Source organism: Neolamprologus brichardi, chromosome 4, assembly GCF_056152115.1.
Source record: "Neolamprologus brichardi isolate AB-2024 chromosome 4, ASM5615211v1, whole genome shotgun sequence".
In the NCBI taxonomy this organism is placed as follows: Eukaryota; Metazoa; Chordata; class Actinopteri; order Cichliformes; family Cichlidae; genus Neolamprologus; species Neolamprologus brichardi.
Genome location: NC_142107.1, coordinates 14,622,159 through 14,638,975, shown reverse-complemented (window position 1 = coordinate 14,638,975; position 16,817 = coordinate 14,622,159). Strand labels below are relative to the sequence as shown.

The 16,817-nt window shown below is 39.3% G+C and overlaps 2 protein-coding genes across 2 annotated transcripts; both read right to left on the bottom strand.

Moving 5' to 3' along the window:
* Positions 1–1,518: 1,518 nt before the first annotated feature.
* On the bottom strand, positions 1,519–4,329 carry dsn1 (DSN1 component of MIS12 kinetochore complex). The gene is made up of 11 exons (XM_006791299.3): positions 4,226–4,329; positions 3,938–3,974; positions 3,584–3,857; positions 3,394–3,467; positions 3,037–3,109; positions 2,863–2,944; positions 2,688–2,744; positions 2,501–2,572; positions 2,244–2,391; positions 1,812–1,899; positions 1,519–1,710 (listed from the first exon to the last, which is right to left on the bottom strand). Exons 1-11 carry the CDS (start codon positions 4,327–4,329, stop codon positions 1,628–1,630), a joined length of 1,092 nt encoding a protein of 363 aa, XP_006791362.3. The 3' UTR covers positions 1,519–1,627.
* Positions 4,330–6,294: 1,965 nt separating this feature from the next.
* On the bottom strand, positions 6,295–16,539 carry atp13a1 (ATPase 13A1). Its single transcript, XM_006791300.3, has 25 exons — positions 16,040–16,539; positions 14,706–14,795; positions 13,901–14,164; positions 13,649–13,804; positions 13,067–13,136; positions 12,858–12,964; positions 12,633–12,762; positions 12,482–12,537; positions 12,245–12,371; positions 12,007–12,144; positions 11,469–11,589; positions 11,169–11,326; positions 10,762–10,937; positions 10,572–10,682; positions 10,350–10,475; positions 10,161–10,269; positions 9,858–10,051; positions 9,262–9,358; positions 8,996–9,180; positions 8,641–8,755; positions 8,338–8,534; positions 8,099–8,241; positions 7,219–7,330; positions 6,985–7,128; positions 6,295–6,890 (listed from the first exon to the last, which is right to left on the bottom strand). Exons 1-25 carry the CDS (start codon positions 16,391–16,393, stop codon positions 6,780–6,782), a joined length of 3,591 nt encoding a protein of 1,196 aa, XP_006791363.2. The 5' UTR covers positions 16,394–16,539; the 3' UTR covers positions 6,295–6,779.
* Positions 16,540–16,817: the final 278 nt, after the last annotated feature.

Sequence of the window (16,817 nt, the reverse complement as noted above, 5' to 3'; positions counted from 1 at the left end):
TAGTCTAAGAACAAGAAGGAAACCTGTAGAAGAAGACACTCTAAAGTACCTATTATTTAAATAGACATTGCACCAAAATCAAACGCTTCTAACATGCCAGTTATTGAAGTTTCTTTTGTTTGTTTGTTTGTTTTTAAAGCAGCAGTGTATCATACAATTTTAAGTAACTGGCCCCTAAAGTCATTTTCCGTCACTGTCAAGAGACCTCCCTTGACAGTAAAAAGGCTGTCATTGGCTCTGTAAACTTTGGTTGTTTTATTGTTGGTGATTCGTTTAAGGATCATTTCTGTGAAACTTCTATTCATTTGGATGCTAAAGCTGCCCTCCTCTCACCCCACAAGCATCAAGCCTCATTTTCATCTAAATAAGAATCGATCTCTCCTGCTGTGCACCGTCCTCCCTTACTCACAGCTCTCACGGTCACAACCCCACTTGTCTTCTCTTTGCTTGTTCCTATGCTAGAGAGCACAGGGACAAGCATCACTCTCCTGAATACATTTAGATGGAAAATTCACCATACTCCATGTTTGAGATCACAACTGCAAAGCAGAGGAAGTAATTTACTCTTATTTAATGCTGGCAAAAGGGCGGCGGGGGGATTTCTTGCTGTAGTCATCAGAGAAGCAAATTAAGCATGAACATTAATGAGTAAATGAGTCCAAGACATTGGAGAGACAGCGAACAAAGCTTTGACTGACTGGTACAATGTCAAAGCTTCGTTCTGCATCAGTGACCAAGCCAAACGCAAGAGATGGGGGTGAGTCACTGTGGGGGAGGGGCCTCCTCCTGAATGGTCAGGGGACACTGATGAAGTGAAATAGATGCGGCACCGAAAGGAGAGCAAATGTGACTGAGGATGAGCATATGAACCCTGAATAATCCCAAATGAAAATCCACCTGTATTCAATCGCTTGCGGTTTTCCAGTAGTACAAGTCAATTCAAGCTGCTAATGTATTTCATTTCTGCATAGTTTACTGACATCATTTATACTATACTGACCATGTGTACTTACCAAATTCTTTCGGTTATCATTGGTGAGAATAATTATAGTATATAGTAATAGTCAAACCACTTCAAAAGCTGTCACATCAAATGCACCCCATTACTTTTCACTCAATAAATACAATATTAGTTTTTGACTTTGATACAAATCACCTCAGACAGGTCATCAGCTCCTGGATGTGTGGATTTCTTGCAGTTTTTTTTTTTTAAATTGATGAACAAGCAGTAACCTTTATTTTGCAGGATTGTGACAATCTTTCACAAACAACTTTTTATTATCTGCCAGTCTTACCAGTCACCGGTTTTTACAGGTGAGAACGTACTTAATTAAACCTTGACGGGAAAAACCGCGCTGGCGATTTACCAAGCTTATCACAACTTTATATAGCCAGCTACTGCCATCTGCTGGTCAAGCACAAGCATTACCTGAACAACGCCCATCACCATTTCTACTTCTGACTGAAACAGCCTTATTTGACATTGGAGTTGACTTTGTCATGAAACAAGACATCAAATCAAGAAAATCACATACTGGTCAAATTAACAGAGACACATACAAGCATAATATATAAGCCAAACAAAGCCATAGTCCACCAGAAGCCAGACTGCTAATGATTTCCTTCCTTATGAAGTTGCAGAGGATAAAGGTGCTGTCATAAGATTCCTGAGCACGTCAGATGACAGATCCTGAAATCCAGCCTTTGCCGCTGGTTGAAAAAGAAATCATATTGGTCAGTCAGTTCATTAAACCCTTGTTGAATATGCCTAAACAGTTGCATGCTAAAAAAAATAATGACAAAACTATTACCCAGCCGGCCACTAGTTTCTTTCACCAATAACTGAGAGTGTGTTTTGATGGACAGAAGCTCTCTAACCATCTTACATTGTGTGTCCATCTACAGGCAAAGAAGAAGAAGAAGAAAAAAACAAAACCTCATTGCATAGCATTTGCAAAACAGATTAATATAGTTCTGAAGTTAAGGGGTTTTTATTTGATTTGATCCTCTTCCTATTTGACTGTTCATGTATATGCTCTTAAAATTATGCCAGGGATAAATCACAAATAATCACACTAAAATATAAGCAGCAATAAGAGTTAAAGTTTGTAACTTAGATGTTAAGTGCCCAAAAGCTAGCACATGTACTCTGGTTAATCAAAGATGTGTAGCTCACATTGCTTTCAAGTTTTCTAGTGATGATGATTTAAAAAAATAAAAATAAAAAAAAAAATCCAACATACAATCATGGACATGGTGTGAAGTAGGGGTTGTTGTTTACACAGGACAGCCTGGTAGTCAGGTTTACTCTGTATGAAAAGGTGCTGTGAGGACTGGGCCACTGACATAGACTCTAGTGATACACCCGTCTCCTGGCCATTCTCCACCTTCCTGAAATGAATAAAGGAGCAGATTACCAAGAAAGTTTTGAGAAGACAATAATGGCACATTAATGGAGTCAGTGATATAGTAATTCTTCAATAAGAACAAATATATTCACATTTCCAGTTCCTTTGCTTTGTTTCTGTGTTTGTTCAGCAGTGTCTCCCAAGATTCGCTTTCAGCCTGAAGCCTAAAACACAAGAGTTAGTTGAAAAAAATTTATGTTGCTTTAATGAATACCATGTGGCTGACTGGTAATTTCTTTAAATGGATATAAGGGCATAAAGTTAATAAGAACAACATGCCTGTTAATGGCTCTTTGGTATTTCTCCATGGCTTTTTGCACTGCGGGGTTACTAGATCTAAAAGCAAACGGAGGTAAAAACAAACAAACACTAGAAAATAATCAGTAAGTCTGGAAGAAAGAAAAAAATTATAATCCATGTGAATTACTGGATACATAAATTACAACTACAATACCTGGCTGCACTAGAAGGTTGTTGATGTGTTTCATTGTGTATGCTATCGGCCAGGCAACCGCACTCTTTCTGGATGTGCTCAACTATGCAAAGAAAGGCCAGGAAAATAAACAGAGTATTTCTGTATCATACAATAAAGAGCCTCAAATCCAATGTATATCAAATGAACACCAACCTTGTTTTTGAAAAGTCTCCAATGAGGCATCTGGCACTGACTGAAGCTGATTTTGAGTTCTTCCTATTGCCAACTAGGGATAAAACAGATGATTAGGTGGATAACCTTGAGGAATCTTGGCAATTCACTACATGTGCTCCACTAAAGTAATGCAACCAAGATCTTTCCAGTTAACTGTGATTGTAGCTGAATGATTTTACACAAATGGGTATTTCTCCATTTATTCAGTCAATTTTCTAAATGTGCGGTACGTTTAAAACCACACACACAAGCTTTAACAGTGAGATGAACATTATGACATTGCCCCTAGTTATTTAAATTTTCAGTTTGTTATAGCTAATGTTCTTAAGATCATACCTTCATCGAAGCCTCCATTAATTTCACGAGCCTCTCATGGTGTGATAAGGATGTACTTATGTTTCCACACAAAGCTGTCGTAAACACATAGATAAATGTTTATATTGCAGGGGGGGGGAATGGAGGAGGAAGAAGAAAAAAACCACTCCATGACCATACTTCACAATGGGCATAAAGCCTCACATCTCACCCTGATATGGATTGGGAAGTGCAGGGAGAGATCTTCGGCTTATAGTAGACCTCCTCCAGGATTTCCTGTGTGCAGTAGGGCTCACAGAGGAACCTGTATGCTCATCACTATTTTCTGGCTGAACCTCTTGGACGTCTATGTCTGGTTGCCCTTTTGCCACATCTGGCGTCTCTGTTGTGGGTGATATCATGTCGGTACGGGGAGACTTGGGTGGGGGAGATGTACCGGGACTTGTGGGAGAGCATCTTTTCGAAGACTGTTTCCCTGGGTTGGCCTTGGTAAACATAGATTGGAAAAACATTATATTTAGCACGAGTGACGTTGTTAGCTTAAATGTAAGTTAAAATGCCTTACCTCACGCTGGCTGTCAGCTAAGGCGACACTTCCGCAACTGTAAGAATATTTTGCGAAATTAAAAGACAACGACACATATGCAAAAATATTAATAATATACATTAGGATAAAAAAAAATACTATTACGTATCGCTGAAAACTTTACTTTGCTAAGCAACGGCAAACTACAGTGATTTTCGTTCAACAAACCTCTGTCAGCCATAAGCCTTTAAGAAAAAAATACTTAATTCATCAACTCCTGTTTATAATAAACTGCTTGCGTTTGCCTTTATAAAGCAAGATACGTACCCGTCTTGACCAACTTCCAAATCCTTTTCCGCCATTTTTCTTTCAAATAGTTGTTCACCCAGCGCGCCCAAAAGACCACACCCCTCCAGGGAACTAAGCAGCATGGGAAATGTAGTTTGGCATTAACATATACAAACGAGATCGCGGCCAATGCCCTCGAAGCATTTAAACATAGTTGACAAAGCAGTCCACCTTTATTTTCAGTGTAGTTACAGACATTGACTTTTGAATAGAGATATGATGGTTTTCGGGAAAAGTGTTTAACTTTGTAAGGTTATTAGGAGCCGTGTGGTGCACGGGATGTGCAAAGGCTGTGTGTAGAACACAAGACACAGGACATGTAGTTTGCATATTCCCGAAGAGATGTGTCACTTTTTTACATATTGAATATCACAGTGAAGTAAAATATGTGGCTCCACAATATGCCTAATGTAATGACATGTAGAAATTCAGGATACAAGTTCTGACCCCTCCTTGGATCAAGCTCGACCTACTGGGGTTGCCCAATGTAAATGATCAGCTCCATAGTCTTTTTTGTAAAACCTGGTTGAATTTCTTTTGGATTATCTGATGATTTTCTGGTGTTTTGTGACCTCTGAATTTTAGGCCTTTATGGTATTTCCTGACTGCTGGCAATTTTAGTTTTAAGTTAAACCCTTGTTATTTGTCAAAAGCACTCTGTAGTACATTTAATTTTGTTAAGTAATAACTATGGATAACAATCAGCTCTTGCTGGGACATTTACGCCAAAAATTCTCCTCTATGTCAGAAACCACCTACTTAAATTGGAGTATAAGTGATTAATATTGCAACCACCTCTCTTGCACAGATCTTGTCATTCATGTGCTCCCTTTGTCCAATCATGCACAAACACTTACCCAAGCTTTTTAGCGGACCACTAACCTATGATGATACATTGCATGTCACTTTTAGATTTTCCTGTTAAGGTTTCAGTTTCTGTGCTTGCTCTTTTCATTGCAATTAATTTTTACCATAATGGATCCAGCATTCCCCTACTGGTCATTCAAATCTGTATATTCACATCCTAGTAATCTTTCTAAAAATCAATCTCTATCTCTATCATAGTGTCAAAATTAGAGAGTTGCAGTGAAAGCCTTTCTTTTCTCTTCATTTGTTTACAGCAGAGTTTAAGGTTCACTGGCCCCTGGTTGGAATGTGTTCATAGCTGCCAAGTCACCTTCATGTCAAGTGTACATATGTATCAAAAATATATAAAATTGTATGCACCATCCATATACAAAACAGTGTGAAATGTTAAAAATTCAAGTGATAATCAAGTTCAACCATTTCAAAAGATTTTTTTCACTTTTTTTAAAATGACCTTTTCAAAAAATAGTGGAACTATTTGTTACATTTCAAAGGGCTAAAATGTTCCCCCAATCAGCAAGTTTAAGAAACACAAATACAGTTATTTAGGACTTAATATACATGTTAACTGTGAAACTTTGACAATGAGGAAAATTACCACTAACTGTGTTTAAATCTGTCACTCCATCTGTCTTTTCATTAGTAAAGCAGAAAATTAGCTCTGGCAGCTAATGAAAAGCTAAAGCCAACTTCTCAGAAAATTATTGAAACCTTTCCCATTGTCTATTCTTGACACTGTCTGAGTATATAAGCACATTTTAGATTTTATGGCCCAGTAAAGGTAAAAAGTAATTGGTACACTTCTTGATCCACACTGAAATCCAAATTCTCCCTAATCGTTTTGAGAATGGTGGTTTGTTTAAGATGCTTTACTTTGCTCAAAGATTATATACGGTGTGCTTCTATGACCGACATGTTTGTTAGATCAGTCAGCAAGTAAACAAAGAGTTCATGAGCTCTCAGGCATCTCTGATAACCTGAAGCTAGGTGAAATGGCACATTTGTTTTGGCTAGTGTCACAAGTCCCATGAGATAAACGCTTTCAATAATAACCTTCTTTGTACATTTACATTGTACTACAAGTCCCTGACCACGCTTTACTTACCTATCTTAAGGAACAGGGTTTTTCATGACCAGTTGGACATGGTCAACCTTGACAAAACACGTGGCAGACTTCATAATTTGTATTAAGTCTTTATAAGTCTGTTAAAGATGTTTCCACTTTTTACAAAATCAAGGAGGGGAATCAAAAAAATCCAAAACACTTTCCCAATTCTCTTGGAGAATGCCCCTTTTTGTGCCTGTGTGTTTCACTCTGGCTGGCACAATCTCACACTCCACTCAATACTGCTGTCTTCATGGCGTTTTGTAACAGTGGTGAGCAACAGATAAGGAAAGAGAGAAATGTTGGAAAAAAAATGAGTCATGAGGAAAAGAATGAAAACAATTCAAACATAGACTTGATGAAAATACAGAAACACAGATGGTTAAGGAGGAGGGCAGAGCAGGACATAGGAAGCGATACACAGTGTGCAGTATTGTACGCCATGACTGTCTCAGCTGTCCCGTATTTTTCACAACAGCTTTTCATTCTCTTCCTCTTCCAACATCATCTCTCCCTTTACAGTTTGGTTGGTAAAGGCAGTGGTTGCTGTTGGCACCAAGTTTAAGAAGGCAGCCTGAGAGTTCCTTTGCCCAGCAGGAACTGCAAGACACGGTCCACCAGCAGAGCAGCAACAAAGTCCACCACCAGAACCTGGGCAATGATGAATTTGAACTGCAAGAAGAAGAAGACAGGTTAATCAGGAGGTATATAATTATTATGAGGATATTAAAACAAAACAATGCATAGTAAAACAATGTCAGCTCACCTCAGTTGGAATATCTACAAGAGCAAACTGTTCATTGAATTCTGGTGAGGATCCAGTAAGAAGTCCGACAATTGCTAAACCTGACAAAGCGATACTCCACAGTAGAGGTCGATTCTCGCTAAGAGACTCCATGAAGGGGTGACCCTAACACGCACAAAGACAAATGCTTTGAGTCTTCTATATAAACGCTTTAAAGATGCAGCAATAACAAATATTAATACTAAGGATAAATACCTTGTAGTTAATGGCAAAGGTGGCCATTTGCATGGCCATTGACATGATGTACACGGTACTGTTAATTAGACTTGGTTCAAACTCTTTATACAGATCTACAAACTGCTCCGCTCTGCAAATGAGAGGACACAATTAAAACCTAAAAAATTAAACAACTATACAAAACTATAACATTAAATAAATTAGGTAATGTAATCAGGTAAAAATTAGAAACAAATTAGAAGCAGGTTAAACCAGGATGGTAAATTCCAGGTTTAATTCTTCTTTTGCCTTTGCATTTAAAAGGCAAAAGAGATCCTCAGTCAAGTCATTTAAGAGGCCTGTGGCCCTTACAGCAAGCACATTTTTTGTCTTTGGAATTGTACAAAGAACACATATAAAGGAACAAGTTACTAAAATTTGGAAGCTCTTTAGGAGGCCTATGCAATAAGACATTTAAAGACAAATTAAAAACATTTTATATCCAGTTGTATAACATGCAGATAGGAAAGCAAAAAGTAAAGTAACTCGAATGATTTTCCCAGTTTAAGTAAAAAACTTCAATATCTGAAGAGCCTAAGAAAATGTTAGTACTTAATGAATATTTGATGTTGAAATGCCATTCATATTTTTTTTTTAAATCAACTTCAAATTATTTTCTTTACATAAACTGCTGCTGGCTACTGATAAGACACTCAGTCTTGGCTGATTTTGGAGAGAGAAAAAACATCTATAATCTAGTCCATTACATCTGAAATTTATCTGTGAAAGAATGAAAGTTAAAACCATATCTGAACAATACTAACAATGTAAACAATTAACCATAAAAGCAGAAGTGATTTTATTTATTTGATCATTCATTTTTTGTCCTGTTGTCCCTTTCTGTCCAAATTTGATTTACCTGGGCGGACTTCTACTTTGTGCCTCTTTGTAAAGGTAAACAAGACTGCAGAAGTGAACAGCAAACTGCAGGAGCACAGTCAAAACTGTATATAGATTGAAGATGTTTGGTAAGGGCCGCTCTCGAGACAGTGTTTTCAGTGGCTAGACAAAGAGGAAAAGAGGTTCTTAGTTTGACTGTAATTGAAAACGGTGAACAGATGTTATGGTAGAAGAAAAACATTAGGTAAATATTCTCACCTTTGACCTAGAGATGAAAAGGAAGCATCCAGCCAAAAGGAGACCTTGCAGAGTTGCTTGGAAATCACTGAACTTCACTCCCTCGAGGTAGAGGACAGACTGACTGTAGGCTAGCACTAGAGCATTGAGAGCAAGGATCTTGAACATCTGGAGTGTTGTTACCAGAGTGCAACGGCCTTGCTTTATTACATGGCAGACTGTGGCCAAACACAAAATAACAAGTTTTAGAAATGGGAAGCATCATTATGGTTTGATCGGTGTAGATTATGAAAAGAAATAAAATTAAAAGGTTGTGTAACTTACTGCACTGTATGGAAGAGAGTTTTGAGGTGAAGGGAGCAGCAATGGAGGCATCACCTAGCTTCACTACTTGTACCTGATCCTCTTCAAGTTCACGCAGGACTTGACTGATCCTCTCCTGTTCCAGAAAAACCCTGATATTAACACCAGTGTACTACAACTCTTATTACTCAAGTAAAAGCCAAGTTAATGACCTTTTCTAGGAATAACATTTTTTTAAATTACCCCTAGATAGATAGGTAATTACAGAGCAGAATAGACTAGCAGGACAGACTAGCGTGCTACATTCAGTAGACTAATGAATATAAATTGGTTTCAAGAAGAGTCATTGGAGTTTAAGCAAATTACAGTTACACACTTTTTGTGCTGCAAGCTGCTCTTCTCTCTGGGCCATCACCCGTTGTCTGGCGGCCCTTGAGCTCAGTTTTCCTCCTGAAGTGACAGGTGGTAAAGGTCTGGTTTCTGATGTAGATGACTCCTTTTCTCTTCCACGTTTCTTTTTTTCAGGCATGCGCTCAGGGGCATTGGCTAATAGTGCAACACCTGAGGGAGGAGGAAAAAAAGTAATCATTGCAATCTGCTGGTGTCATAAATGCTAACTCAATTATAGCTGATAAATCTTACCTATGTGAGCATGTTTCAGAGCTCCCACATCATTTGTACCATCACCGCACATCAGTGTCACATAACCCAGCCCCTTCAGACTGGTGATCACAAATTCCTGAAACACAATGGATGAGTAAAGTATTGTTACAAACACTGCCAGTATTTCCTAAAATGCATTTCAACAAACCCCAGAGAAGTCTAACCAAATGTGTTCCAGTTACTACCTGTTTTTTTACAGGTAGTGTCTTCCAGTAAAATGCCTCTGTTTTGAATGCACTACAAACAGACTTCTGAAACTACTACCTGTCTGTACTCTGTGATAGGTCCCACTGTAATATTCTTATTACTATTAAGAAACAATTAAGATTTTAAAAATTGACACCAACAAATTGATAACTAGTGCTTGACATAAACAACAAATGATTGCCACACTCCACTGAGGTTTTTTTTTCCCACCCCTTTTTTAAAACCTGTTAAGCTACTTTCCCATGACTGCATATAGTGGCACACTAAATGTAACCCAGGGGTAAATTTCTATGAGTTGATCTTTTGAAATGTTTCAAAAGTATGAATCATAACACTATTAAGGGATCCAATGGTGCTTAAGGCCCTACCTTCTGTTTTGGACTGACACGAGCAAACACTTGAATGTGAGGCAACAGTGTGTGGAGTAGGCGGGGATCACAGCTCAATCTGGCCAGCCCTTCCCCTGTTACACATAAGTCAAACTCGCGCAAAAATGAAGAAATGGATGGCGGGGGCAGTGGTGCACACACGGTGCCATCAATGGATTCCCACTGCCATGTACCTGGAAAAAAAACATAATTTTAATACATAACATGTCTTGTTCTTGATCTAAACACCTAGGCCGTTATTTGAGTAACACACGTAGTTCTATAATGCGATACTCCTCTTACCTTGATTAGAGCTTGGCTGTAATATAAGGGTGTGTTCTTTCTGGATGAAGTGGAGTTCTCTTGCTACATGACATGCCGTTAAAGGGTTATCACCTGTGATCATGACAACCTGAAAGAAGACAGATGTATTAAGCATCTTAAAACATTACTCAGTAAATTTGTGCAATTTTGCAACATCTGCTTATTTACATGATGAGATGCTTCTTGGATCTCTCTGATGACAGCTTTGCTGTCATTCTTAAGTGGACAAGACACGACCATGAACCCAGCAAAATGAAGGTCACACTCCAGAGCATCGCGACTCATCTCCCGAACCTTTGTGATCACCCAGAAACAATCAGGTCAGTTTCAAACAAATTTAGTTTCAGATAAGACAATATCTGAACATTCTGAGTAAAATGAAACAAGAACCTGCTGATGACTAAGGTGTCCCATCTCTTTGTAGCCCAAGGCCAGCACTCTAGCTCCCTCCCGTGACATTTCCTTGTGCACTTGGTCATAACTTGCAGGACATTCTGCAAACTACAATGACAGACATGTTAGGATATACTTGATTATGCTATAAGACATGATATGACATTTTCAGGATGTCAGCCTATACCATTCCTCTGAGTGTCTCTGGAGCGCCCTTAACAGTTGATATGTAACAGAGTTCAGTGGAGCCAAGTTTCTCATAGGAGGCCAGGACAGACATCCTCTTTAGAGCGCTGGCAAAATGGAAACGCTGGTGGATCTTAAGTCCCTGGGTTTTAATGCCTCGTGGAAATACCTTTTCATCTGGTCAAAGAGACAAAAGTTAGCATTGTGTAAAAGATAGATGTACCCAAATACTAACATTTGCTGTAAAAGTACAATTGTATTTAAAAAATAAGCATTGCTTTAAGATAAACTACAAGCTCAACACAACGGGTATGGTAATGCAAACATGAGAAAATTTGTGTATATACTGCACATGTTCTGTCACACATTTCCCTGCACTGTGTATCTGAAGGGATTACTTTCTGGTACCTTTTGTAAGGGTCCAGTCAGCAGCAGTCAGCATGGCCTTCTCTAGTGGATCTCCAACTAGTTGTCCATCATCCATAGTGACCAGTGAGTGACAGGTAGCCACCACCCTGTGTGTCTCAACTGGAATCTCAGATACAGGCATCACCTCCTTCCCCTCTCTGTCATAAAAAATAAGTTCCACGTAAAGTAAATGTATGTAAATATTAACCAAGCTAAAGTACAGTGTAGTGTGCTTTGTCATTGTGCTTCACAATTTTTGCTGTTATGGCAAAACAGTAATATCGGTGCTGAAGTGTTTACCTAAGACCGGCTACTCCTCGTACTACCAGACTATCACTGGTGAGTGTTCCTGTTTTGTCAAAACAGCAAATCTCCACTTTCCCAGCAAATGGTATCCTGAAAGGCTCTGTGCAAAATACATCTGAGGAGTAGAAAAAGAAGAGTGAAACATTGCTGTTACAAGTTTTGTTTTATAAGCTGCCTTTCCAAGTCTTCACACATTTTACATCTAAATCTAATCTAAATGCCTAAATGTTTGAAACTGACCATCTAAACAAAATCATAGGAATTTGTTCAGCTTTTTGTTTTGCCATTTTTCTTTCTCATATGTAGCAGATAGCAAGAGACTGTCCGTATCACATGGAAATACTGTGGGTGCATTCAGGCTTGACACAGACTTTGTGCTACGGAGCTGACAGGGTAAAACTGGTTTAATATCTGATCAAACTAATGTGGCCATTTTCCTTTTCACATTCAGCGTTGATATCTAGGAAAGTTTAAGGCTATAGTGCACATCTTATATTCAACAAACAAACACAAGTCATGCACACAGACTTACAAAGTTTAGCTAGGGCGATAAGAGATGTGTTAACTGCTAGAGAAAGCTCTATGGGGAGTTCTGGTGGAACCACTGAGGTGAGAATAAGCGTGCACTCCAGAAAGAGCTTGTATCGGTTTCTGCTTAGGTCCTTGGTCCCTAACAGGATGAAAGCACAAGTACATTATTTAGATACAATTTATTCCAGACACATGACGTGTTTAATTACATCTCAGTAAGCTCATTCGTGGCCTCTCACCTTCAACCCACACATAAACAGCAGCAGCAATGGCAAACACAAGAAGGAAGAGAATGAAGATGAAGGTCTCCAGGTTATTTGCTGTCACTCTCTTCACACCAAAGAGAATTGTCCTTAACAGTTTACCCTAGAGGCAAGTTTGACAACACACATTTAATACAGTTTCGGGTATGACATAACACAGACTATAGATTGCTATCAAAACTAGAATATAAATGCAGTAAGCAAATCCCTGACCTGAGAGGTGTAGAATCCTGTTCTCAGTACGTAGGCTACACAACCATTGTCTACCGCTGCACATAAAGAAGAAGACTTTAAAGCATGCAACTCATCTTAAATAGATACATAATACATGTAATCATTTACAGAAAATGGAATTAGGACTTACGCTTGAGTCCAGCACTGGCTTTTAAAGGCGGGCTATGCTGAACTACTTTAGTCCCACCAGAGATGACATGGAGGCGAGAGTCTGTCTGAAGATCCAGGATTCTTTCTGGGTCCAAGTCCTCAATTGGCTCCTGATCACCACATATTTTTAGCAATTAGCTGAGCTACACAAAGACTAATGCCATTTTGAACAATTAGACATTGTAATCACCTATACGTTTCTAACCTTCATCTGGGGCACAGATTCTCCAGTTAGCATGGCCTCATCCACAATGCAACGGCCCCTAAGCAGCAACACATCACATGGGACCAAGTTGTCTTGTGGTGAGCGCCCTATTAGGTAGAGAAGTAGAGAATATACATTTAACCACAGCTAAACAGAGTTAAGTTGATTTTTGTGTTGAGAAATCATGAAAACATTGACTGGAGACTCACCAATTGAGACAATGTCTCCAGGGACAAGTTCGTCACTAGAAATATGTCTCCACTTCCTGTTGCGATATACCTGTCAAAAAATACATGTATTTAATATGGGCTGCTTTAAATACTTGCACTGATTAAACAAAACATTACAAGAATCCTTGATTAGCTTGCTACCAAATCTCAAATCAATTAAGGCAAGAGAACTACAAATCACAAAGCTCAGTGATGCTTTCAGCATAGCTTTGTATTAGCCATGGTCCTGTGTTAAAGCAAGCATGAATCAGATTTGTTCCAACACTCTGACCCTGGTTCATTGGTCCCTTCTCAGACCAGTGTCACTACCTGCTAACCACTGATTATGTGGCCATTATTAAAATTAGGTTTTTAGAACTGCGCATTTATCCCACAACAAGTACATTCACTATAAGAACCAACTCTTCACTTAGCATCTAATATATTTTAGATGATGACATGTTAACATAATTAATTTAATTGTAGGATTTCTTTGGCTTGTCTGCAATACTGACAATAATGTTTTTTTTCTTTATACTTTCAAAACATATCATACAAAACAATAAAATACATCAACCCTACCTGAATCATGTAGGGCTTGTTTCCCATGCGCCGAATCTCTGACATATTTCTCATTTGCTGCTGGACCAGAGAGGCCTCAAATGCCACCAGCATGAACAGCGTGAAAACACTGTAGTACCAGTACTCATCCAGGCACCACAGCCCCACACAAAACACCTGATATATGGACGAAGGTGCGTAACAACACATGAATGCGAGAATATTTATATATATTTTTAAAATATAAAACCTGTCAAATACTTCCACACATACCTGGAAAACAAAAAAGGGAGCTGTGGCCCTTTCTTTGAAGAGCTCCAGAAAATCTGGAACAATCATTTCAGCACGATTGGTGCCATAACGCTTCTCTGCAGCTTTGAGCTCAGTCTCCTCCTGGTAGCCACGCCAGGATTGAAAGTATCCCAGTGGGTTACTTATGGGAAATGCTATTGGAAGGAAACATTTCTTTTCTTTGTAGTCAAAGGTGTAGCGGATCTTTTGAAACTCGAAAGACAGAGTTCTTTCCCCGTTTTCATCCTGTTGGACAAAATAAGAAATTGTATACTGAAGCATTCACAAAAAGCTGAAAGGCACTTGATACTCCTTACAATTTTCACATCATGTCTAATAATAGCAAATTATATGTACTCTCAAGTAGGGGAATATTTTAGAAAAAGATCCAACAAAGTTGTGGCCTTTTCAGTGGGTAAACTGAAAATGGTTTATCTCCAGTAAACCAGTGTATCTGCTATGAAAGCAAACCTAACACTGAGCACTTTGTCAAGACTGCAGAGACAGCAAGACAACACTTTCCCATTTAACTTCTGTTACTACTCAAGCATGATACATGGGACTATAAATGCTGCAGACTCTAAGCTATTAAAATTATTTTCCTTGCCTAAAGTAAAACTAAAAACCTTCCCAGAAGGTTCACACATAAGCAGCATTCATAAGAAAGTGACAAAGGAGACAGTGTTGCTTCAAAACCTTGGGATTTGTCAACAGGAAGCATGCTCCAGATCAACAACAAAATCCACATCATTTCAGAGGATGCCAGGAGTAAATTATGTGCACTGACCTGGTCCCTCTGTAGTGCTACTAGCTCCGCGGAGCCATTGTTGGGGGTGGGTATGACCTTTGCCAGCGTTGCCTTTACTGGGTCTGGCTCCTGCAGACGTCAAAAAAAGACAGGTGACAAATTCCCACACAACAGTCACACTTATTTTTGGCATAGTCGTGTGCCTCATGAATTTTGTTCCTCTAAAATAAAGCATTCCCTGATGTACAGCAAACATGCATTTCAGGCAGAATGTGAAAATGCACTTGTTCATTATATTTTGTGGGCTTTTAGTCTTTATTGTATTAAGAAAGTAAAGAGAAGACAGGAAAGCACAATAAGTAGCCTCAGGGCAGATTTAACCTGCTAAGCTATACTGGGACCTCAATATAAAAATATACTTAACTTTTATGTCTGATTGTAAAGTTGAGCTAGATTACGTTATTGATGCAAATATAACTTTGATTTTGTGAAGGGGAAACTATTCTTATGCAGCTGCTTGCTAAGTAAACAAAGAAATGCTGAGCACTAGGGTTTTCTTGTTTCCCCCAAATTAGGTTTGCTTTACTTAGTTGGACATAAAAAAACAAACAAACAAATAAGATTATGCAAATATTTCACATACTCATTGCTTTTCTGTACACAGACCACTTGTGTTTAGATACATAATACGCCCACCAGTTATTGGTGTGGAGGCTTCGATCCTAGTCAAGAAATGTTCCTATATAAACTTTCAGCAATAAGTCAATCTCCCATTGGTAGGATTAATAAAGTCACGTAGGTTTTTACGCCTTTTTTGGTCCACATCTGCCCCGTTTTAGAACATAGTGAATTTGGAAATAATGTCCAAAAGTATACTGAAGACTTTAAATGAAGGTACTAAATGTTGTAGCGAAGATTTAAAATACAATTTTATAAGGGAAATGTGGAGATGTACGGTGAAAGTTTGGTCACTTGTGTCTATGAAATTAGTGCAGTGATTAAAGGAGCTTGCAAAGAAAAGCGTCTGGACTTCTTTAAGTTGCTTGAAGACGTTTCACCTCTCATCCGAGAAGCAGAACTTCAGAACTGAAGAAGCTGAGGTGAAACGTCTTCAAGCAACTTAAAGAAGTCCAGACGCTTTTCTTTGCAAGCTCTTTTGACTACAATGACCTGGATGACTGAGAACCTTCACAGACATAGTACAGTGATTATAACCAGAAAACCTGTTCTGCTCCACTGGTTTCAGACACCTGTACCTGCACTTGAGCTCATGATGTTTCTGACCTTTGACATAGACAAACACAGAAGGGCAAACCAGTGGGGTCTATTTGGATATCAGCAGGCTTAATAAGATATTTATTAATTATGTTTACCTTTGAACAAGTGAGCCAACAATGCGCGTGCACAGACCAATAACCGGAAAGTGCTGTGAGGACGTGCGCGATCCCGATAGCAGCTAACGCCAGGAGGCCTGCCTCTGGATAATCTGAGGCTCCGTACACTGCTAGCCATACGTACAGCCAGCCCGGGTAGAGAAAAGCCAGAAACGGGAGCACAGTGCCGTGCAGCAGTCGGGGCCTTCGCCTGTACAGCGTCACCGAGCTCACCAGCTCATCGCCGGTGCCGCTGTCATGCTGGTTAAGGTTCACAGAGGGGGCCATTTGCAGCTCACCCGGTCCCCGGATTCCGTCTGCAGCCATTCTCCCGTCTTTCTTGGTGTCGTTCATCGTACTGTGCTCGCCCCTCTGGCCCCCTCTATCATCCACCACCACCCGTCGTGCTGTAGCCTGTAAAAATACGAATCTACACACGGAACGGTGAGCGGTTTTGCCCTCAGAGCCCGTTTACTGAATCGCTCGCTCCCACGGCCGTGTCTTCCGCATACGTAACGACGTAAAGACACGTAATGTTCTAGCTGGCACAACGCGATTGAACCGGGAAAAACAACGTTGTTTTTTTGTTTTTACCTCGAAATACTTGTAAAATTTATTGTTTAAAGTAAACATTAAAAACATTAACACTTCTAAATATAGGGGTGTATCTGGCAAAATGTAGGCTTTATTTGCATGTTAATCGAGCAAGTGGCTTTCCCCTTTAAGGAAAGTGACGTCACTGTAGGGGCGTAGCCAGAATGTGTGACTGATGCAATCC